This window comes from Adelges cooleyi, unplaced genomic scaffold (genome assembly GCF_023614345.1).
Source record: "Adelges cooleyi isolate 19-005CV unplaced genomic scaffold, UGA_ACOO_1.1 ACOO_flye_CR_arks_rails_tigmint_CR_PRNA_108, whole genome shotgun sequence".
NCBI lineage: Eukaryota > Metazoa > Arthropoda > Insecta > Hemiptera > Adelgidae > Adelges > Adelges cooleyi.
In genome coordinates this window covers 17,658,850-17,682,473 of record NW_026095761.1, presented here as the reverse complement: position 1 = coordinate 17,682,473, position 23,624 = coordinate 17,658,850, and the positions used below count along the sequence as shown (strand labels likewise).

Here is a 23,624-nt window from a genome sequence, read left to right as displayed (position 1 = left end):
TGAACATTGAAAATGATTTTAAAAAAAGAACATTTTTTTTTTACAATGTATTAAAAGCTATTATTATGATAAAAATAATAATTGTCATTTGAAATATACATTCGGTAAGATAAGAAAATGACGATTTATAGTAATATTTTATTTGTTATTTTCTTACTAAATGAAAATAAGGGTGTACAACTTTTTTGCTGCAATGTAATATAATATTTAAATTGTCATTTGATTCGTACATTTGGCGGGGAGATAAAAAAACATCTCTTGATGTATTAGCCTTGATGAGTGTCCTTCCCGGACGGTGTTTGCCCGAAAAAAGCGTGAAAAAATAAAGAAAATAAAACAATTTATCATTTTAATCACGGCCCGAACGTTCATCTCTCTTATTGTGCAAAAGCATTCGTTGTCAGATTGGCGACGAGATACGCCCCCGAAAAAACATCATCTTGCCGTTTTCCAAAAACCATACATCTTGCGCTTTGTACTCGTTCTATCGTGTCAACGATCATCGCTGTTTTGCAGAAACCCCAAAACTATACATATTATATACGTTAGGTAGGTAACACAACTGGCGTGTCTTCGCAAAATATTTCACTCATTGAACGCAAGATTAGTCGTTATTTCTATCAGGACCATTGCATGATTTTGGAATTTTTTTGTTGGGGGACAAAACGGTGTAGTCTTCGAATTTGGCAAACTTGGGTTGGACACGACATCTGGCTGGCAGAAGGAACAGGAATAATAATTAGCATGCAATGTACGTCAGCTTGTTATGAATACCCGGCCGGTACGCCAGACGTTATAAATATTTAAGTCGCAATAACATCTCCGTGCATATTTAATGGGAACGGCTATTGTAAAATATAATTGTATTATATTATAGTATACCGCTTTCGGCGGTTATGCTCAGAGGACAAGTTATACTAAAGTAATGGGTACGCGCCATATCTTTATGTACAGAGTAGTCTGAGCACTGTAGTATTATACGGGCACAATGGGGAAAATTAAAAACCGTGTAAACCCCGGCATTAAAGGTATAAAAAAAAAACTTATCAAAAGACCATATTTTTTTTTGGAACAACACTACTCGAGCTACTAAAATTGAGCTTACATGATAATATTATGTACTGGCTTTGTCCGTTTAAGCTGTTAGAACGCGTTACCCCAGAGACAATACATATATAAATATTATCGTTTGAAAACGTACTTATACAAGACCTGTGTCCAAGCGAGAACTCATTAAGCCCGGCTTTTTACCCCTAAATCGCTTACACGGGCACACTTTAATACCAATACATTATAATAACAGCTTAGCCATTTAGCGATTGCCCGCGCCGTTTCCGGTCGGGTTTAACGTTGTTCGGTCGTTTCGCCCTTAAGTACAACTACATTTTGGCATCGGTTAAACCGTGTTATCTTGTACACTTATCATTGACAATAGCCGAAGCACATACACCGTTCATTAGCCAGCCAGACGATGATAATAATAGCATACAATAACATTGTGCGCCCATTAAAATAATCGAATATCCGACTTGATTAAATATCAAATGTGGATAATGTATTATATGGTTATGTGATTATAAACTTGATAAAAAAAAACCACCTTGACGACAAAAATGGCATAATCGAATATTGTTGAGACAATAGTGAAACAGAGTATAGATTGAGCTGGTTGACTGTTAAAGTAACTGTTTTTAGGGTAGACAATAGACATTGAAGAATTATTGACCTTTTCATACATTTTGCCCATCTCTGATTAATGTTTTAATCCCGTCACAGCTGTTCTGCGGTTCGATAACGGCCGCGATATCCGAACCAATTAATTTGCTAAAACGTCAAACGCAAAATGTGTAATCTGTTGTGTGATTATTATTATTTTCCCCAGTTAAATGACCGTCCACTCAATAGAGCGGTACCTAGTACCTATAGCTACTCTATTTGATTATTATTGTTTAGAATAGTGTTTTTGGCGGTTCTGTAAATCACGCTGCTTAATGATAAATTAGCATTTTCATAGCGCGACCGCACTATATAGTATAGTAATGATGGTGAAAAAAATACCAACACAATCTCAGCTCGGTTTCATCTACACGCATTCCAAAACCGGTATAATCTCATAGCACTACTATAATTTCCATCATCCGAGACTCTCCATATAACGGCGAGTTATTGTTCTCTCCTGTCGAATTATTCTGTACAAGTGCAAGTTTTTGTAAGTAAAAAAAAAAAATTAAAAATCCCCCAAAAAACTTTCGGTCACAGGCCTGCGTCTGGCAGAGTTCCTGTTCTCCGTCGAGACCATTAATCAATTTCCACAGCAGACTGATTTGCACAGCCGTGTAATCACAGTAGGGATATGCGGGGATTTTAACCCCACCGTTGCTCTACTCGTTTTAAATATTATCGCTGATACGGATACAATGTTCGAGTCTCTCCCAGAACCCGAAAACTGAGAACCAACTTATGTATGGATACAACAACGAGTGTGAACACTATTAATCACTAAAGAAAAACTGCCAGTAGAATGGGTGTGTGATCATCGGGTTTGGGAGAGTATAATGATTTAGCTACAAACAGCTAAAGGTAACAGGTAAATATATTACCATCATAGAAATTCCATCTGTAAAAAAATCAATACATACTCAGCTCGGAGTCGAAGAGCTAAGACGCCTAATAAATAATATTATTATTAATAATTATAATTATCAAAATATAACAATATACATAATTACAAGTACACATAACATAAAATCCATAATATGTATTTACTCCGAAAAACTATATTAACTGCACGATCATATTTTTACCACACTCAACAATGTTGCAATAATTTAACAAATTATAAACTAAATTATAAACTTGTATATTAATCCTACTAAATATCTCATAAGGGTAATCTTGCTTCATACTAAATTTCAAGTTTTCGTATCAAAATTTAGCTGTTTAATAGTTATCATTTTATTTTCAATAATAATAGAGATAAAAAATCCAGGTTTTTTTCATCGATATGCGAAGCTGAGAAGGTGTTTCTTTAAAAAATGTTAGTTAACATACAGTTATTCAAACTACTACTAAACATATTATTTGTTTAAAAATGATTTTAGGCTAAACCCGGGGTACCCAAGATAGGTAGTATAACTAAGTACTAGTATTTTAAAAAATTAATCAACGAGTAGGGACTATTATTGTTTATTTTAATTTGACACTAGGAATATTTAACTAATCTTCTTTTCGACCGGCTCAGCGGACTGCTCGACACTCATGCTGAAAGCTTCAACGGATACCTGACGGAATTTACCAAACGTGTCTTTAACACCTTTGAATGCTTTTTTAGCCGTACCACAAGGATCTTGCCTGATCTTGATCGATAACTACATAAAATACAATTTGTATAGGCGCGAAACGCAAATTACCACAGTAAATTTTAATTGGTTTTGTTGTCCATATTACATTACCTTTTCGAGTGGGTCCTTAATTTTGTTGACATGTTCCGTGGCAAATGTGATTACTTTCTTTTGCAAGTCGTTGCTTGAAACCGATCTAGATAGTTTGCCGGAGGTTACGACGAATTGTTTCTTAAGATCATCGAACATTTGGTTAATTTTTCGATCCTCTATTTCTCTAGATATAGTGCCAGCGATTTTATTAACGGCCGAACTACATTCCTCGATTGCCTTCTTCGCCAATTCCGAGTTCTCTACCTTGCCCGCAATCTACGCATAACGAGTTTTAATGTACGGAATACAATAATCAATTAATTTAGTGTGTTTTAATAGTTGTGTTGTATTGAACATGATGTAGATACCATATTTCGTATTGTTCCAAGTCCAGTTTTCAAATGGTTGACGACCAATTTTAATTTATTTCTGGAAATTTCGATGTACTCACTGCTATTTGCAGCCGCAGGAACACTGCTTAGTCTTTCATTAAGACTTTTAAATGCCTTATTGATCGAAGCACCCAAATTAGGTTCCGCATTCTATATAACGATAAAATTAAAATTAATTGTCTCAAATTAACCGCATATATAATTGTAATGATGGATAGGTTGCCTAGCTCATAGGACACTCCTTAACCTATACATTTTATGTTGGCCAAAGCCAGATAAAGCCATGTACAAGATTACAATGTACTCCCTTTGATAATTACCATGTTGATTGGTAAATATTGCATAGAGTTAATAAAAAGTCTATCCATAAAAATTGAGTTTCTCAGAGTTATTTTTATAATAATCATATTATGCTCATTCAATGCACACTATATTTCTGTGCATTCAATTAGTTTCGACGCAAAGCTGAGATGGCATATTAAATATACATTGTTTCTGTTTTGCTTCTGTCCCCATTATGTTATTGTAACTTTTTTATCCTCTTGGCCGCTTTACTCGCGTGTAGCATCTTTATAAACAGGAAATCGTATCTAGTTTGTTTTCAAAAGGGACAAAAAATGCCCCTTAGCACTTAATATCGAGACGAACCCTTCATTTTACTATTTTTTTACTTTCAACATGGTGTCGCTAGACCTCTGCGAAAAATACACGGATTTTATTGAAACAATTATTAGGCATATGATATAGTGGACTGGATAATAATTAAAGACTTGGACGGAAGAGAAGTAATAAGAAAAGACATCGGTGCAAATAATATGTATATAGCAAACTTCGTAGCGTTCTGCATTATCATAACTGTCTACTTATTGGCATCGAAGGATTTGACAATAATGTCCAACGCTTTAAACTAATAAATATTTTGGTCCCAAATTTCAAATTATTGATGTATAATGCTATCTTAATTTTTTTTTTTTAATTCATGAAAGGCCTTTTTTTAAAAATATTTTATCGACCAAGTAAGAATAATAGAAAAGTACAAAAAAGAATCGTAGACTATGCCAGCAAAATGTTTTAATTTATATTTTATTTTGTTATAGTACCTTTTCGGATTTTAACTTATTCTTTAGCATTTCTAGGTGCTGTACAGTGAATTGGTTTATCTTATTTATCAATTCGGCGTCTTTAACTGTTTTAGATAGATCTTTGTAAGTCTGAACGAATCCTTCCATAAGACCAATAATCTTTTGGTTAACACTTCGGGGATCTACATCTTCTGATATATTTTGAGTGTTTGTGTCGGTGGATGTGCCAGCTAAACTACTATCCTCGATTATTCTTTCGGCCAATTCTGGAGACTCGGTCTTGCCCGATATCTAAAATACAAATTACTGTAGTATTTTAATAGTTTTATTATATTGAGTATGAAAAAGATACCATGTTTCGTAGATGTCCAAGTCCAGCTTTTAAATGTCCGGCAACGTCACTGAATGTACTTTTGGCATTATCTACAAACTCGGGACTAGTGAGTTCTTCTTCAATCTCTTTAAACGCTTGAGCGACTGTAGGATTCAAATCGGTTTCGTTAACTCCTGTTTCGTTGATTTCATCAGTATTCTGTATAAAAATAAATTGTCTTTAAAACATATTAATAAATATTGTATATCTATATAAACAGCTTATTATCATGTGTTAATCAAAACCAGACAGAACTATAAAAAAAATAGTCCTTTTAAAATAACTATGTTGATAGGTAAAAAGCATACAATTCTTAATTGAGCATCTCGATAGTAGTTCAAAGTTATATTTGTTACAAATACATAACAATTAATCACAATACAATTCTGTGAATTTAATCCGTTTCGATACAAATCTGAGAAGATATATCATTTTTGCAATTTTTTTGTTTCTGTTTCTACTACCCATTTAAACTTCTGAACCTCTATACAATCTTATTGATTTATAGCATTATACTGCAGTATTGCACTGCCCCGAGCTAAATTGGGGAATGTAACTAGTTTTATCATACACAGTACCTTTTTGGATTTTATGATCTTTTTCAATTTTTGGAGGTATAGAATAGTGAATTGTTCTATCTTCATTCTAGATTCGGAGTTTGTAACTGTGTCAGATAGTTTGTTGGATGTGTCGACGAATTGTTTCTTAAGAGCACTAATCGTTTGTTTGATATTTTGTGCCTCCGTCTCTTTTAACAATTTTTCAGTGATTTGGCCAACAGCTATCTTACTATCATCGATTACTTTTTTGACCTTATCAGAAGATTCGACCTTTTCTGTAATCTACATAATATTATCAAGTATTATACCATGCGAAATGCAAACTACTATAGTATTACAATGGTTTTATTGTATTGAGTATGCTATAATTACCTTATTTTGTAATTGCCATAGTCCAGTTATGAATGTTTCGGTAACGCGTTTCAATTCAGTGTTCACCCATTCTAAGCTGTGGTTGTCTTTACCGTTTAATTCTTCAAGCCTATGTTCGATCTGTTTCAGCACATCATCTATGTCAGGTTCGGTGGTCGTTGAATCAACCCCGGTTTCGTTGATTTCATTAGTATTCTGTAAAAAAATAAATTGTCTTTAAAACATATTAATATATGTATATCTATATAAACAGCTTATTATCATTTGTTAATCAAAGCCAGACAGAACTATAAAAAAATAGTCCTTTTTAAAAAAACTATGTTGATAGGTAAAAAGCATACAATTCTTAATACAGCATATCGATAAAAATTAAGTAGCTGAAATTTATATTCATGACAACTACATAAGAATAAACGGTAAACCACAATACAGTTCTGTGAATTCAATTGAATTGTAAATTTCGAAAAGGGCCCATCTCGAGTTTTGATCAAAATTGATTTTCCCGCGTTTTTTTCATTTACACATATAGACCGATATTTTATTAGCGAAAAAGGCCCAAATCTGTTTTCTATTGTGATGAAAAAAACATCCTATTTAACATAATTAAAAAGAAAATCAGTTTTTTTGAGTTTCCTGAACAATTTTAATTTTCCGATATGAGCCCTTTTCGAAATTCCCAATTCAATTAGTTTCGATTTAAATCTGAGAAGATATATTCATTTTACAATGTTTTTATTTTTGTTTCTGTTTCCACTACCCATTCACTGAACCTCTATACTACTTCACTAGTCTATAGCATATTAATCAATCACAAACTGTATCTTGATTGTTTTTAAAGGTTTTTTTTAACACTTTTAAATTACTTAATCTACTTTATTTGTCGAATTTCATAATTGCCTCAGCATACATAAAATAATAAGATCACAAATATAGTTTATAAGCAAGTATTGTAACAAAATAAGTTAACTAAGTATGAAATAAAGTGAAAACAAAATTAAATAAAAAGCAGAGGTTTCTTTCACTAAACTAAGTACAACTGTATTGAGAATATGATGATTTAGTTTAGCTTTATAATGCTGTTGTGTTTAAAGGTAAATTTTTTTATAAATAAATACATTTGAACTAATAGCTACAATAGTATCTTGAAGTCCCGGGCGATATAATTATTCTTTGATACATTGTACACAAGTTATAACCTCAAGAACCACATAACTGAATTCAACATTTGTCACTTGAGAATTCTATATTAGAATCGACAAAACTACACAATGTAGCCTTCGGCAGCCAACGCAAACTATCCGTTAGCTAGGATCAAATTAAAAAAATAATTCCTATAAACCTATGATCTTCCCCCTCCCCTTTATGCCCTGACCCCACTGTACTGGTTTTTTTTGTCCTGTTTTCAAATGGTTTCGCTATTTTTTTTATTATTATCAATTCGGTTAAAACTAATTCAAAAATGTTTGTATCCACGGTATACGCGGATACATTGACACATGGATACGTCTCTTTTCTTATCTGTAATCTGTAATCTCTTATCTCTTCACGCACAAATTTTCCTCGGTAAAGTTCAGCGAGACGCACAGATTTTCTTATTGACCCCAAACCAAAAGACATATCCATGTCAATAAATTGGCATATTGCACATCCCCGAACGGAGCCGGGGAACGCAGCTAGTTTTATTATACACAGTACCTTTTTGGATTTTAAGATGTCTTTCAATTTGTCGAGGTATAGCATAGTGAATTGTTTTATCTTCATTCTTGAATCGGAATTTGTAGCTGTGTCAGATAATTTGTTGGAGGTTTCGACGAATTGTTTCTTAATATCATTAAACGTTAGTTTAATACTTCGAACGTCGGTCTCATTTAACATATTTTCAGTGATTTTGTTAACAGCTTTACTACTGTCCTCGATTACTTTTTTGGCCGTGTCAGAAGACTCGACCTTTTCTGCAATCTACATAATAGTATTCAGTATTATACACGCGAAATGCAAACTACCATAGTATTTAAACGGTCTTATTGTATTGAGTACGTTACAATTACCTTATTTTGTAATTTCCCTAGTCCAATTATGAATTTTTCGGTAACACGTTTCAATTCAGTTTTTACCCATTCTAAGGTCTGATTGTCATCTTTATTATCGTTTAGTAGTTCAAGTCTTTCAAGTCGTTGTTCGATTTGTCTCATCAAATCATCTATGTCAGATTCGTCGGACGTTGAATCAAACCCTGTTGGATTTTCGGGTTCGCCAATTTCTCCGTCGAAAGTTACATTAGACTGTGTTGCAATATCGGATTCAACACTCAAATCCCCACTGCTACCGATGTATTCATACTCAATACTGGAGTGCGTACTATCAGCTCCATTACTACCATCATCGCTTTCCCGGTCGCTTATAACAGGCAAGTCTGATTCATTTTTTTTATCACCTTCATCACACTAAAACAATTTGTGTTTAAATATTAAGTCGGATATTATGTATGTTTATTTTAATTTATTGAAAATGAAACAAGTAGGGACATACTCACCTTAATGATGGTAATTGCTAATAACACGCCTAAAATGACTTTAACTGAAAGCATTTTCATTTTTTTTTTTTTAATGCGTAGAATATATATTTAGTAGAATACTTTTAACTGGTTCGGAGGCTACAAGAACAATGTCAGTGTTACTTATTTTGAACAAAACACATATTTTTTTACTAGTGGCAACTGAAAAAAAAAACACATTAGTAAACATCAATATTTTCGGTTACCTTATGTAAACAGCTAATAATATTGTTATTGCAACTGTAGCGGAAAAGACTTGGCACTTGGAATACTGTAAAGAAAACAAATCTTTGAACTTTAACATAGTATATCAACTGTTTCCAAGTCATTATATGAATATTAAAAACTATGCTGCAACTAATTGGTAATAGTTAATTACACTATTATAATATATTGATTTTTATAATGTTTACTGCATTATGAGATGCAGAAACATTATTCGTTTCTTCCTTCCTTTTTTTCTTACCTTCGGTTGTTCCAATAAATAACTTTGTCGTACCTACGGCCTTGCTTTGACCTCGTTATTTTTATAAATACAAACGACTTCGGTAGTTTTTACATTTTATTTTATACAAATCATAATACAAATGTGACATTATGTGTAACATCTGTACATTATGTCATGCCCATACCAGCTGATAAGGAATTTCATATTTGATGGGTTGGAATTATTATAGAGGATGCCGTCCTAATGTAAAGCCGATGAAATAGGTTTGAGATTCGGCGAAGAGAACTAATTTTTTCTCTAGGCAGAAAGTTTCCCAGCGAAATCTATATGTCTAGTGACCGCAGGAGTCGAACCGAACACATTTTCCAATAGGGCATGCCATTGCCCAACAAGCGTTCAAATATCTATTGAAATATTATATTTTAATTTGTTAATACTGATATAAAGACTAGTGATTTATAGTGGCCGCATTTTCACGGTGTATTTCAACAAGAACGTACCCTCGACCAATATATTATATTTGCAGGTCTAAATCAGAGCCTAGATAAAAATATAGTGTAACGTTTGGAAACACAGACGACGGAAAGGTATATAAGGAAACACAAACTGGAGACTTTTCTCGGTGAACCTTTGTCGGGTTCACTTTGTCGTTGTCGCGTTTCCGACACAGCTGTTGTAATATTTTGCAAACGAAGATTCCAACAACAAAACGGCTATTATAGTATGTCACCAGACATAATAAATATAACAACCGTACACGACGACCGTGACCCGACTTCAAAAACTACAAACGATACGTACAAGCCAAAGGAAATTCCTGCGCGCACACACACACATGCGACATAGTGGTGTCAACAGTGGAAGCGGTCGGCAAAAACATATTGTCATCCCTTCTGGCGAGCAAACCTTTCCTCGCCTTTGTCGTCCTAACCGCGTTCCGGTCACAGTACTATCATCCCACCCATTGTGTGCGATGCTATATATTGTTTTGTGCCATCCCAAACGATCTAGGCTGAACTTTCATAAATTAGCCCTCGTAACGCGCGCCACTTTCACACACCCCTCCGCCTCATTCGAAAACGACCAAACAATGACTGCCCCTCTCTCTTTGTCCTCCCCTGAATCGTACCTACCCATTAGTCCATTTCTCCGATTGTTTCACGGTCGGTACACGAACCCAGCGACGTCTGCCAAAACTATAATATATATATATTGTACGCGAATAGCTCCAAACCCCGCTTTGTCCGGGGTAGCCACACGGTTTATGCGTGCACCCGCGGTACCTAATGATAATTTAAATTTAAAAAAATAACATAAAATTGAAAAAAAACCTCTACTACCACCACCGCCGTATCGCTATACACGAGCAAAGGTTCGGAGGGCACAGGCCGCGCAGTAGTCGCGGATGGACAGCGCACGATGATGGATGGATAGACGGCCGGCCGAATGCGGTCTGCGTTTAGACCGTATTGCCGTGATATTATGCTAATGACCGTCCGGCAACAGCGGGTTTATTACACTATATTATAATATACAGCAGTCGCCTATACAAAACTGCAGTGACGAGGCGGCCACTCGGAAAACAACCGAGAAAGTCTAACTAGCTTAAAATTTAAAAAAAAACCGAATTATACATTTTATGTATTTTCAATTACACTTGTTTGATTTCATCAGATAATTCTGCTTGATCAGTATTTTTTTTACAAAATTGAAGTTTTCATCTCTTGAACTGTAATTAAATTCATGGGCGAACACAAGAAGAGGACTATGGAGGCTGAAGTCCCACCCTTATTTAAAGTATATTTTAAGTTTGTATTCATTAAGAGTATATTTATTTTTGTTCTATCATACTACGTACTCAGTTTACCTCTATGACTACTGCTTATATATATTGGAAGTACATTTTTCTCTAGCCATCCTTGTTACAGTTACTTGGTGACTTTATTTAACCGTGTTGTTTGATTCTTTTTGATTTGAATCAGATCCGAGTACAATAAATTATGCTGAAATTGTAAAAAATCGCATTGTACACGTTCCGGTTGCAATCATTAGCCAAGTGCGTTTTTAAGCTGTTATCAATATTATTATCTTTGTCGTCGTTTTTTGTAAATTGCCGTTTCGGTATAAAATATTTAAAAAAATACAACACATTGACAAAATCAATACATTCTCAGCTATAACGTGTCGAAGCTAAAAGTCTGGATTTTTTTTAAAAATAAACAAATATAATACAGTATGTGACCTAGATGTGAATTTTATATTTAAAACACCGAGCGAACAAAAATATTTGGATAACGTAGAAAAACGTTTACCAAACCAAAAAACCAAATGTAGGCTAGAAAACACTTTAACGAATTTGATACAAGTAAAAAATCGCGATGCACGCACGCGTAGTTTATCCGATTGACACCCAGCTCAATAACATATATATTATGTTATTGTTATGTTAAAAAAATTATATCTATACTTTTTCCCTTTAAAAATGGTTTAAAATATTATTTCTTGGAGGGCGACCACAAAAATTTAAATTTACCGCACAAAAATCGTTAATCTAAATTGCAGAGTTAATCATACTATACCTAAGGGCTATATTTGTACTTAATATTTTAGTTATAATTGAGTTTACACAATTGAATAAGTTTTTAGTTCGTTTTCAATACGTGATTAACAGAAGAGCTTTATTTTAAAAGTATTTATAAGGGAAATACAAGTAATTTAATTTTAAAACAACAAAGTGGCTGGCACTTAATGATCAATAACCGGGTTCAACCACAATGCCGTATTTAAATATTGTGATAAAACAATTTTGATTTTGTAATGTGATGAAATTATAACGGCTAAAAAAAGAACTATTATATTTTATTCTAATAATTCTGAGTAGACTATATTATTGTTATTCGATCATTATCGAATAATTATCAATATTGATTATATGGTATGCCTTTCTTTCCTGACGTGACGCATATTGTTTAGTCATAACTTAGGCGGGACACAATTTGGTTTTTTTTTGGTGGGGGGGAGGGTCACGTATCCTTTAATAAATGTAATAGTAGTCTTGTAGATGTATAGTATGGCGTAAGTATTTTATACTCCAAAGTTTTGTTGTACATGTACAGGGTGATTTATTTTTTATTTAACACTAATAATTAATACGTGTTGTAAATTATTTTTTTGCATTAAGTATTAGAGCTAACAAGAGAAGAATAACATGATTAGCTTTAGTAAAAAAATCACCCATTTTATAGTGTGGTTTAAATATGGCTCTACAGAAACAATTATTAAAGCTATTTATAGTATATTATAATTAATCACAGCTATAAAAGAAAATAAGTATTTAGTTTAAAAAAAACTTTTAATATCGTAATGTCTGCCTAATTAATCATTTTATAATATATCATCCATTGTTTTTCATCTTTTCCTAAAATGACAACAAAACCGAACACTTTTTAACCCTATTAGTACGTTTTAAAACAAAGGAGGGATAAATCTCATCAGTCATAGCAAGTAGGATTTTTTTCCGACATTAAGTATGAAATTAATTTTCAATTACGTTATACGTACTGTTTTTTTTAAACTTTTTACTACTAAAGCGCTAATATAAAAATATAATACATGTAAAATACATTTTTTTATTTTTTTATTTATAATTTTAGATTCAAATCACACTCAAATGTTTATGTTTCATAACTGAATAAAAATCCTTTTATTAAAATGTATACATAAAAAAATAATAACTATTGTTATTAAAACCTTATTTAAAAATATAATTGTATACAACGTTTCTATGAGGAAAATAATAAAATGGTTTTTCATAAAATGATAATCTTTACCGTGAAATTCAATGCTAATTTAAACAAAAAAGAGTATGGAAACGCGAGTAAACAATTATACAACACAAGTATGTAGTCAATTGTTATTCAAAATTTGATCAATGAATTCATTTCTGCACATACATTTTTTTTAATCTTAAAATTGTAAAAAAACGGTTTTATAGTATTTTCGGCGTGTTGTGTACGTTTTTTTATAATTCAGTTCAAATTGGGTTTTTATAATTCTATTTTCTCTATTGAAATTACAAACAATCTCAAAGTTAAAATAGAATTTGTAGTTATTTTCTATACAAGAAAGAAAATTAGAAAATGTCGATTCTAGCGTTTTAAAACCACTTTCTTGACCTCTTTAAAAGCGATAGAAAAAACAAATCGACATCATATATTTTGATTTTGTTTCAAAAAATCTCCCAAATATAGCTGATGTTAGCGTATTATATTATGTAGACAGTTAAGTCAGGTGTTCTTGATTGATTTCATAACATTTTGCTTTATACTTGGAACGATACAACCAAAGTTTCAAACCATTTTATAGAATTCATTAATAGTGTGCATAATTTATTGTCTCGGTGTATACATTATTATTAATAGTGTGCGTTACACGTCATATACAATCGCACACTTTTTTGTACAAGACTTTAATACATTTGAGTGTGGATTCGGATTCGGCTAAATAGCATCAGACATGCTATACCCCAATAGACATAAGCTCGACAGCACACGGGCAACACACACAACGATTACCTTACACTTAGTGCACACACCATACACACACTAGCAGCTACCTCTTATCGGCGTTTCTACCAATCGTTGGGCGCCGCCGAGTGAAAGCAATAAATCCAAAGATGCCGCTTACACAACCGTATATAGATCTCTGATGCCATCCCAAGAAAACGCAGTCATTCGAGCATTATGTATAAGATAAACAGAATACCATGTTGTGCGTATCCCACAGAGCTGATTATGATTTCACGAGCATTGTTGGTCCATATATTTTATTATCGCATACATAAACAGCTATCGATAGACATATTATGTACATTATCAGCTCGAATGCGGGAAATATTGAAGGGATGTTTTTTACGGGCTCAGAAATATAATATTCAGCCATTCTACATAAGACTTTTTTTTCGAGTTGCCAAATTCCGGTTATATACACAGAAAAAAACTACTAACAGATTTCAACGAAGGCCTGTTACAAGTAAAATAAGTACAATAGAGTGGATGAAAACAAAAAAAATAGTAACGTTCAGATTGGTTCACTCGAGTACGATAGAGTAACATAACTTAGCATATGTTAACTTATATATGTTAAATCATAATATTATAGTAATAACTTGCCACAATTTGACTACCAAATTAATAGTTCCTTGATAAATTACCGCTCATAAGTGTTGACATTGGCCTTTTTTGTTTTCATCATATTATGTATTAACTCTATAAATAATATATACTTATTACTCAAATTACAAAACTTGTGGTTATTCTCTTTATACTCTTTTTTGTTGTTATTATTTTTTTATATAATCAACCTTGCAACAAATGTTTAGGTTTGGGTTTGAAATGTTATTCTAAAATATTTAATGTAACTAAACGAAATCTAATTTTGTATATATTCAGCCGTAATCAATCATTTATAATACATAACATGATAGTCAAGTGACCAATTACTGTCCATTATTACTTGTAACTACTTGAAATCCCATTCACTGTGTTTGCTTCCAAGCTATAATGGCTAGTTAATACATTGTGCAGTCAGTAGGTACCGTTTTCATGACCAACCCACACAAAGGGCTAAATATCATATTAAACATAAACGTTATACATATTATTTATAAGTGTTATATCCTTTCTTGTAAGTTTATTTACATAAAACCTTAAGTCATGTGTTATAACATCTAATTTGTATTTTTTTAGCACCAGAGTAACATGACATCGACGCTGAACAGTATTTTTTGATAGTTTTAATACGTTTTTCAATTGTTTGTTTTATTAGTTGATACGATAATCAAAATAGACTCTATTAAGCTTACTGAAAATGTAGAGTTGGAATAATCTAATAAAATTAACATATTATAATGTATTTTATTGTGTTGTTTTTCCATCTTTTGATATAAAAACGATTGTGTACATTTATGCGAATAAATTATTTTAACGGGAGCAAAAATTAAGCCGATTTCTTAGCGAGCAATATTTATTCAATTAAGCCTCGACGATAAGTTAACGACTGCAATTTTCAGGGAATCAGCATTTTTTTTTTTTTTTTTATTGCAGCTTAAACATAATGATAGTATAATTAATTATCAAGAAATAGTTTACAAATTATCTTATCTTCTTAATTATTATTATTATAAAAACGACTTGGAGACAATTTATTCATAAAATCCCCGCTCAAGGGTTGAGATTTTTTGCGGGCGTGGAAAGTCTAATATTAATATTCTCACAAAAAAAAAACAATGCCACAGTTGTAAAATGTATATTATTAAAATACAGTGTACAGATTTTAATTAATAATAATACTGCGTTTGGTCTACACTTGGATTTTTTTTTTACATGTAAAATTAAGTATAGTTTCAAACAACGATTTCGGTATAACGTTTTAGATATTTATTTGTCTTGCCTTTGTATACGGCTTTAAATATTATTCGAGCGTAGCTGGCAAAATTTTTGTATTCTATTATTCTGTTTAGCTATAACGGATTTAGCTTGATAAAAATATAAAAACCCGTTTAACATGACGTCAATACGGTTGTTGTCGCAGCAGCTATATGGAACGCGTACAACCCAGCGACACAGCACAGGTGTAACAAAGCATCATTTAAATAATGCTGTTTATTCAAACGGTCGGTCGCTGTGAAACAAAACGAAAAGAGAGCGGGGAGGGGTGGAGACTCATAAAATGATCGAAATATGTATTAATATAGTGTCGGTGAGTTTAGGGTGTTTTTCATTTTTTTTTTTCAATCGCCATTCGCGAACCGCCTAATGGTGGATAATATCATTCGTTACGACGTACAACAATATATTATGCAATCGTTTCGCATTTAACGTTCACCGTTTACCGGCGGCGATGAATATTTATAGCCAGTATAGAGGTAGGTATAAACGCCTAGTGTTGATGTTTTTTTTTTTTTTGACATTTATTATTTATGTATATTGTATTTTTTTTTTTTTTTTTTGCGTCCCTTTGCTAATACCGGAGCTGCACCCTTTAAATTATCGCCTCCGTCATCGTATCGGTGCCAGCCCTGACGTGGTCAAAAGCATAAAACGCACGTTCGCCAAATACTCGGTTTCTTACCCGCACCCCCACACCCCCCCTTCCCCTTTATAATATGTTTTTATCACATTAAAACGGTCCACAGCGTTGATTTTATGCGACAAACCGGCCGCGCGAAATAATTGTAATAAATAATAATAATTGGCCGTACGCGACCGCCGACCATGTGTGTGTTTACAAGGCGCTTCGTATAGGCAATTGTGGTACAGCCACGTGTGCGGGCCGCCTATTTGTATTCTGATGAGACCGTGCGGCGCGCGTTGCATTTAAACCGAATCACCGCACAGTGGTCTGAGAATGAAATTTAGGTGGCAAAAATAGGCCATTAATAATGTTCAAAAAATCAATTTTTTTTTCTAGGATTTCATTAGTATAATATGATTATTAGTGTAAATATAAAATTTCAACTTAATAACATTTTTTGAACTGGAGTTATAGCCAAGTGAACTAAACACATATTGTTTTTTCTGTTATTTTAAAAATAAAAAGACTAATAATTCATTCATTTTTTTTTTTTTTTTGGTATTGAAATATATAAAATAAAAAAAATTAAAAATGCCTTGATTGTTAAGTAACATATAAAGATTATAAAATTAAAACAATTTTTTTAATTTTAGTCTCTAACGGTTATGAATCATAAAAAAATCGAATGGTTTTTTTTTCAAAGACTTCAGTTAAAAATTACCTAATTTTACCCTATACCCAATATATATGCATTTTGTAGAGGAAGTTCTCAGCTATAAGAATATATAATTTTTTATTGTGTCCCGTTGCATCTCCAACGCTCAAAAATCATATTGTCATAAAAATTGGTGTTTTTATTAATTTAAAAATTTGTATAGAAAATTAATTATCTGTATACAATTAAATACAACTAAATAAATGTACAAAAACAAAATATGTAAAACTGTTATTTACAAGTACTAAACGTTTGAGGGGGTAATCAGTAAATATAAAGTTATACTGGGAAATCAAGTATTTCATTTAAACAGACATTTTATGAAATACTAGTTTTGGTTTAAATGCATATATTCATATCAGAAAATGAATCATTCAGTGTAACATATTCGTCGTTGTTAATTATAATTAATGCAAGAATGTTATCAGGAAATTCCTCGGTTTTTTTTCTTGGCAAATTTCTTAGCGATGATATATATGGATCAGATGAAACTAGTAACATATTTAAGAGAACTTCATTGGTGTGTTTTCTACAGTCTTTCCGTGTATGGTGTTTTCGAATATTTGTATAGTCCTTATTCCTGGCCTCTTGTGCTTCTTCAGATCATATCTGTTTAAATGAAATACTTGATTTCCCAATATAACTTTATATTTACTGATTACCCCCTCAAACAATCCATCACGCCTAGTACTTGAAAAAAACAATTTTACATATTGTGTTATTTTGTATTTATTTAATTGTATACAGATAATTAATTTTCTATACAAATTTTAAAATTTAAAAAAACACCATTTTGTATGGCAATATAATTGTTGTGTGTTGGAGATGCAACGGGACGCAACAAAAAATTATGTATTCTTATAGCTGAGAACTTCCTCTACAAAATGCATATATTGGGTATAGGTTAAAATTGAGTGATTTTTAACTGAAGTCTTTGAAAAAAAAACCATTCGATTTTTTTATGATTCATAACCGTTAGAGACTAAAATTAAAAAAATTGTTTTAATTTTATAATCTTTATATGTTACTTAACAATCAAAGTATTTAAAAAAATGTCGTAAAATTGATAATAGAGCAGGTGCTATAAATGTTTATTTTAATTTGACACTTGGAATATTTAACTAATCTACTTTTCGATTAGTCTCGGCGGGCTGTTCGACAATCTGGCTGGAAACTTCAACGGATGCTTGATGGATTTTGTCAATAGTTTCTTTATCACTTTCGAGTTGTTTTTTCAATACAATCTATAAAAAAAAACATTTTATTGCTATTCTAGCCGTACCACAAGGATCTTGCCTGATCTTGATTAATAACTACATAAAATAAATTATTATAGGTGCGAAATACAAATTACTGTAGAATATTTTAATTGGTTTTTATCATTCTTTATAGTATCTTCGGCCACCCAAACAAATATTGAAAATCAGTTTCATATGTAAAATAACCACAGCTTTATGACAATTTTAAGAAAACCCAACTTTTTAGATAATAATCTCAATTTTAATGACTTTCTGTAACCAAAAAAAAAAAAAATCTCTTTACTAATAATAATCACAATGTTCACTCAATGCACACTATATTTCTGTGCCTTCAATTAGTTCCGATGCAAAGCTGAGATGGCATATTAAATATACATTGTTTCTATTTTTCTTCTATTCCCATTATATAAAGAAAATTGTCTAACCGCTTTACTCGCATGTAGCATCTTTATAAACAGGAAATCGTACTAAGTTTGTTTTATAAAGGGACAAAAAATACAACTTAATTCTTAATACCTCGATGAAGCCTTAATTTTACTACATTTTTTACTTTCAACATTGTCTCGCTAGACTTCTGTGAAAAATAGACGGATTTTATTTAAACAACTATTATGCTATAGTGGACTGGATAATTAAAGACATGATGGAAGACAAGTAATAAGAAAACACATTCAAGGAAAGACATCGGTGCAAATAATAATATGTGTAGGTATAGCAAACTTCTTAGTGTCCTGTATTATCATAACTGTCTACTTATTGGTATCGAAGGATATGACAATAATGTCTAACACTTTAGACTAATAAACGTTAGAAGAAATGTTTTGGTCCCAATTTTTAAATTATTGATACATGCTGCTATCTTAGTTTTTTTTTTAAGTACATGAAAGACCTTTTTTTTTTAAATATTTTACCGACCAAAAAGAATAATAGAAAAGTACAAAAAGGAATCGTAGCCATTACCCCTAAAATTCCAGCAAAATGTCTTTATTTATATTCTATTTAGTTATAGACAGTACCTTTTCGGATATTAACTTATTCTTCAATAATGCTAGGTGATGTATGGTAAATCGGTTTATGTAACTTTTCAATGCGGCGTCTTCAACTGTTTTAGATAGATCTTTGTAAGTTTGAACGAATCCTTCCATAAGACCAATAGTCTTTTGATTATCACTTCGGGGATCCACTTCTTCTGATATATTTTGGGAGTTTGTGCCGGTGGATGTGCCAGCTAAACTACTTTCCTCGTTTATTTTTTCGGCCACTTCAGGAGACTCGGTCTTGACCGATATCTAAAATATAAATTACTGTAGTATTTTAATATTTTTTTTATATTTAGTATGAAAAACATACTATTTGATAAATTTGTTGTAAATGGCCAAGTCCAGCTTTTAAATGTTCGGCAACATCACTTAATGTACTTTTGGCTTTATCTACAAACTCGAGACTAGTGAGTTCTTCTTTAATCTCTTTAAGTACTTGTGTGACTGTAGGATTCAAATCGGCTGTTCCGTTGACTACATCAGTATACTGTATACAAATAAATTCTCTTTAAAATATATTAATATATATCGTATATCAATATAAACAGCATATTATCATGTGTTAGTCAAAGCCAGACAGAACTATAAGAAAAATAGTCCTTTTTAAATAACAATCATGATAGGTAAATAGCATACAATTCTATCCTAATATTTGCTTTTTTAAATCGTTTTTAGAAACTAGAAAATGAAATAAATTTTAGAGAAAAAACGTAATAAGTGAAAGTGAACTACTTAAGGTGAAAGTGACATTTATTATTTTTTAATCGATATATATATATATTTCGTATTTGTTCATGCGTGCCATTATAACTCTGAAAACCACCACCACGACCTACTAAGGGTATTTGGTGTGGTAGCCCTCCATCCTTATATCCATGAAGGAGGTTTCGGTTTGGAACTGCAGGGGTTGGGTTTGGAGATATGGGTGTAAAAAGAGGGCATCTCATGGATTACTAGTCGGTGGAGCAGCTGGGAATTGAGTGCCGAAGTGCCCGAAAATAGCCAGAATGTTAGCTTGCTCTACAGTAGGAAACTCAAAGAGTCTATATATCTATTCACCAAATAATAAGATGACAAATATAGTTTATAAACAAGTATTCTAATAGAATAAGTTAATTAAGTATGAAATAAAGCGTAGACAAAATTAAATAAAGAGAAGAGGTATATTTCACTGAATTAAGTACAACTTATCGATTTCCTTATTGACCCCTAGCTAAAAGACATATCCATGTCACAAAATTGGCATATTGCACAGCGCCCACCGGATTCGGGGAACACAGCTAGTTTTATTATAAAGAGTACCTTTTTGGATTTTAAGATGTTTTTCAATTTTTTGAGGTTTAGAATGGTGAATTGTTTTATCTTCGTTCTTAAATCGGGGTGTGCCGCTATGTCAGATAGTTTGTTGGATGTGTCGACGAATTGTTTCTTAATATCATTAAACATTAGTTTAATACTTCGAACGTCGGTCTCATTTAACATATTTTCAGTGATTTTGTTAACAGCTGTCCTACTATCCTCGATTATTTTTTTGGCCGTGTCAGAAGACTCGACCTTTTCTGCAATCTACATAATAGTATTCAGTATTATACATGCGAAATGCAAACTACTGCAGTATTTAAACGGTTTTATTGTATTGAGTATGTTATAATTACCTTATTTTGTAATTCCTCTAGTCCAATTATGAATTTTTCGGTAACACGTTTCAATTCAGTTTTTACCCATTCTAAGGTCTGGTTGTCATCTTTATTATCGTTTAGTAGATCAAGTCTTTTAAGTCGTTGTTCGATCTTTCCCAGCACAACATCTATGTCAAGTTCGTTGGTTGTTGAATCATGTTCAATATGTTCTAAATCTGAATCTGAATCTGGATCGTACACAATACCCCCGACAATTTCAAACTCATGAATGGGTTGCGTACTACCAGCTCCATTACTACCTTCATCGCTTTCCCGGTCACTTATAACAGGCAATTCTGACTTATTTTTTTCATCCACTTCACCACACTAAAACAATTGTGTTTAAATAATATGTCAGGTATTATGTATGTTTATTTTAATTTTATAAAAATAAAACAAGTCTGGACATACTCACCTTAATGACGGTAATTGTTAATAACACAGCTAAAATGACTTTAACTGAAAGCATTTTCATTTTTATTTTTTTATTTTTAATGCGTAAAGAAAGATTTTTTGCAGAATACTTTTAACTGAATTGGAGGCTACAAGAACAATGGTAGTATTACTTATTTTGAACAAAAAACATATTTTTACTAGTGGCAACTGAAAAACAACACATTTGTAAACATTCATATTTTCGGTGACCTTATGTAAACAGCTAATAATATTGTTATTGCAACCGTAGCGGAAAACATTTAGGCACTTTGTACACTAAAAAAAAAAAAATCTTTGAACTATAACATAATATATCGACTATAGGTTATATACATAATATCGGTAGTTTTTAATTTTAATTTTATACAAATCATAATTCAAATATAGCATTATGTGTAACGTTTGTAAATTATGTCCTGACTATACAATCTGATACGGAATTTTATATTTGATGGGTTGGAATTATTATAGAGGATGCCGTCCTAATGTAAAGTCGATTAAATAGGTTTGAGATTCGGCGAAGGGAACGCTGGGTAATTATTTCTCTGAGCAGAAAATTTCCCAGCGAAAAATATATGTTTAGTGACCCCAGGAGTCGAACCGAACACCTTCTCCATTAGGGCATGTCATTTCCCAACAAACGTTCAAATACCAATTGAAATTTGAAATATTATATTTTAATCTGTTAATATTGTCTTAAAGACTTTTATTTATTTTAAAGTCATTGGTAGTTCGTACCTGCTTACTCCAATCTTGGCCGTATGAAGAAATGGTACATAAAACCTTATCAAAAACGTTTACACTAGCTATCAAACGTATAATTCATTTATTTATTTATTCGTATGTTTTGTCGTTATATCCAATATATAGTATATGGTAATGATATAACATATAATAGAATTTATAGTAGATACGAATAACAGTAGTTAAATATAATTAAGCTAATTGATTAAGATATTTGGTATCGACGTTGGAGCTTCTTTGTCTGGTAACTGAAAGGGACTTTTATGGGATTAGGTTAAGTTGGGTTGAATTGAGTTAAGTTTCCAGGCCAGGAGATCGTTAGAAACGACAATTTGGCCTCCAAGTTTAGTCAGGAAACTTAACCGTTTGGTTTAGAGTGTCCTTCTCGAGATTAGGTGTTTAAGGAGTCTCCTTTTAAAGTGATGGCCAGCTATAGTATCTGGGACCGCTTAGCACAGACTCAATTAGGATCCCGTGAGCTCCCCTCCAAAGATTAGGTAATATAATTCCTATTCAATGTTAACAGCAGAATATTGGGAAAATACATAGCCCTAAGTTTTATAAAATCATGTAAAAAACAAGTATCAGTATATGAGTATTATTTTTTAAATTTTATGCGTGACTACAGAGTTGTATAAACAGTTGTAGCTATAAAGCGTACAATAAAAAAAACACATATATTCACGAAAATATATCTATTATGATATTTTAGCTAAAGAACATTTTATACAAACATGGAACTAATTCGACTATTTTTAAAAAAGTTATAGAGCACCGTAATTCCGTTGAAGAATGAGTACAATTTTTGGGTGTTTCTCTCAGATAAGAAGGGGAATGGTTGAACTATTTCCTAAAATGACAACAAAACCGAACACTCATATAATACAAAACTATATTTATTGTAAATTACATTTTTTTTTTAATTTATATTTTTAGATTTAATAATACTTAAATTATTATGTTTTATAACAAAATTAAAATCCTTTTACCAAAATTTATACTTATAAAAAAACTAATAAAAACATTTTTTTAAATCTTATTTAAAAACATAATTTTATACAACGTTTCTATGAGGAAAATAACAAAAGGTTTTTTATAAAATGATTATCTTCACCTTTGAAATACAATGCTAATTAAAACAAAAAATAGTATGGAAACTCGAGTATACAATTATACAACACAAGTATATATTATGTATTCAAAATATACAGCTACTGAAATAATAATAACTAATTTTTACAAAAATGAGAAATCAAAAATATCAAAATTTGTTATTTAAATACCTAATGTTCTTATTTTCCTTGATTAATTACCGCACATAAGAGTTGATATTGGCGTTTTTGTGTTCATCATAATACCTTTATTAATAATATATATTTATTACTCAAGTTTAGATTGGTTTAAAAGTTATTTGACAGACAGAAGGCAAATAAAATATTCGAATATTATGTTTACAGAAACCT

General features: G+C 31.7%; 2 protein-coding genes across 2 annotated transcripts; both read right to left on the bottom strand.

Moving 5' to 3' along the window:
- Nucleotides 1-3,112: 3,112 nt before the first annotated feature.
- LOC126845252 (nucleoprotein TPR-like) lies at nucleotides 3,113-8,871 on the bottom strand. The gene is made up of 10 exons (XM_050583876.1): nucleotides 8,747-8,871; nucleotides 8,262-8,657; nucleotides 7,909-8,172; nucleotides 6,214-6,408; nucleotides 5,860-6,123; nucleotides 5,261-5,440; nucleotides 4,927-5,199; nucleotides 3,803-3,976; nucleotides 3,453-3,710; nucleotides 3,113-3,368 (listed from the first exon to the last, which is right to left on the bottom strand). The coding sequence occupies exons 1-10, from the start codon at nucleotides 8,804-8,806 to the stop codon at nucleotides 3,213-3,215; spliced, it is 2,220 nt and encodes a 739-aa protein (XP_050439833.1). The 5' UTR covers nucleotides 8,807-8,871; the 3' UTR covers nucleotides 3,113-3,212.
- Nucleotides 8,872-18,093: 9,222 nt separating this feature from the next.
- Nucleotides 18,094-21,451, bottom strand: LOC126842016 (uncharacterized). The gene is made up of 6 exons (XM_050578872.1): nucleotides 21,398-21,451; nucleotides 20,959-21,309; nucleotides 20,768-20,869; nucleotides 19,614-19,790; nucleotides 19,280-19,552; nucleotides 18,094-18,248 (listed from the first exon to the last, which is right to left on the bottom strand). The coding sequence occupies exons 1-6, from the start codon at nucleotides 21,449-21,451 to the stop codon at nucleotides 18,126-18,128; spliced, it is 1,080 nt and encodes a 359-aa protein (XP_050434829.1). The 3' UTR covers nucleotides 18,094-18,125.
- Between the last annotated feature and the right edge of the window lie 2,173 nt (nucleotides 21,452-23,624).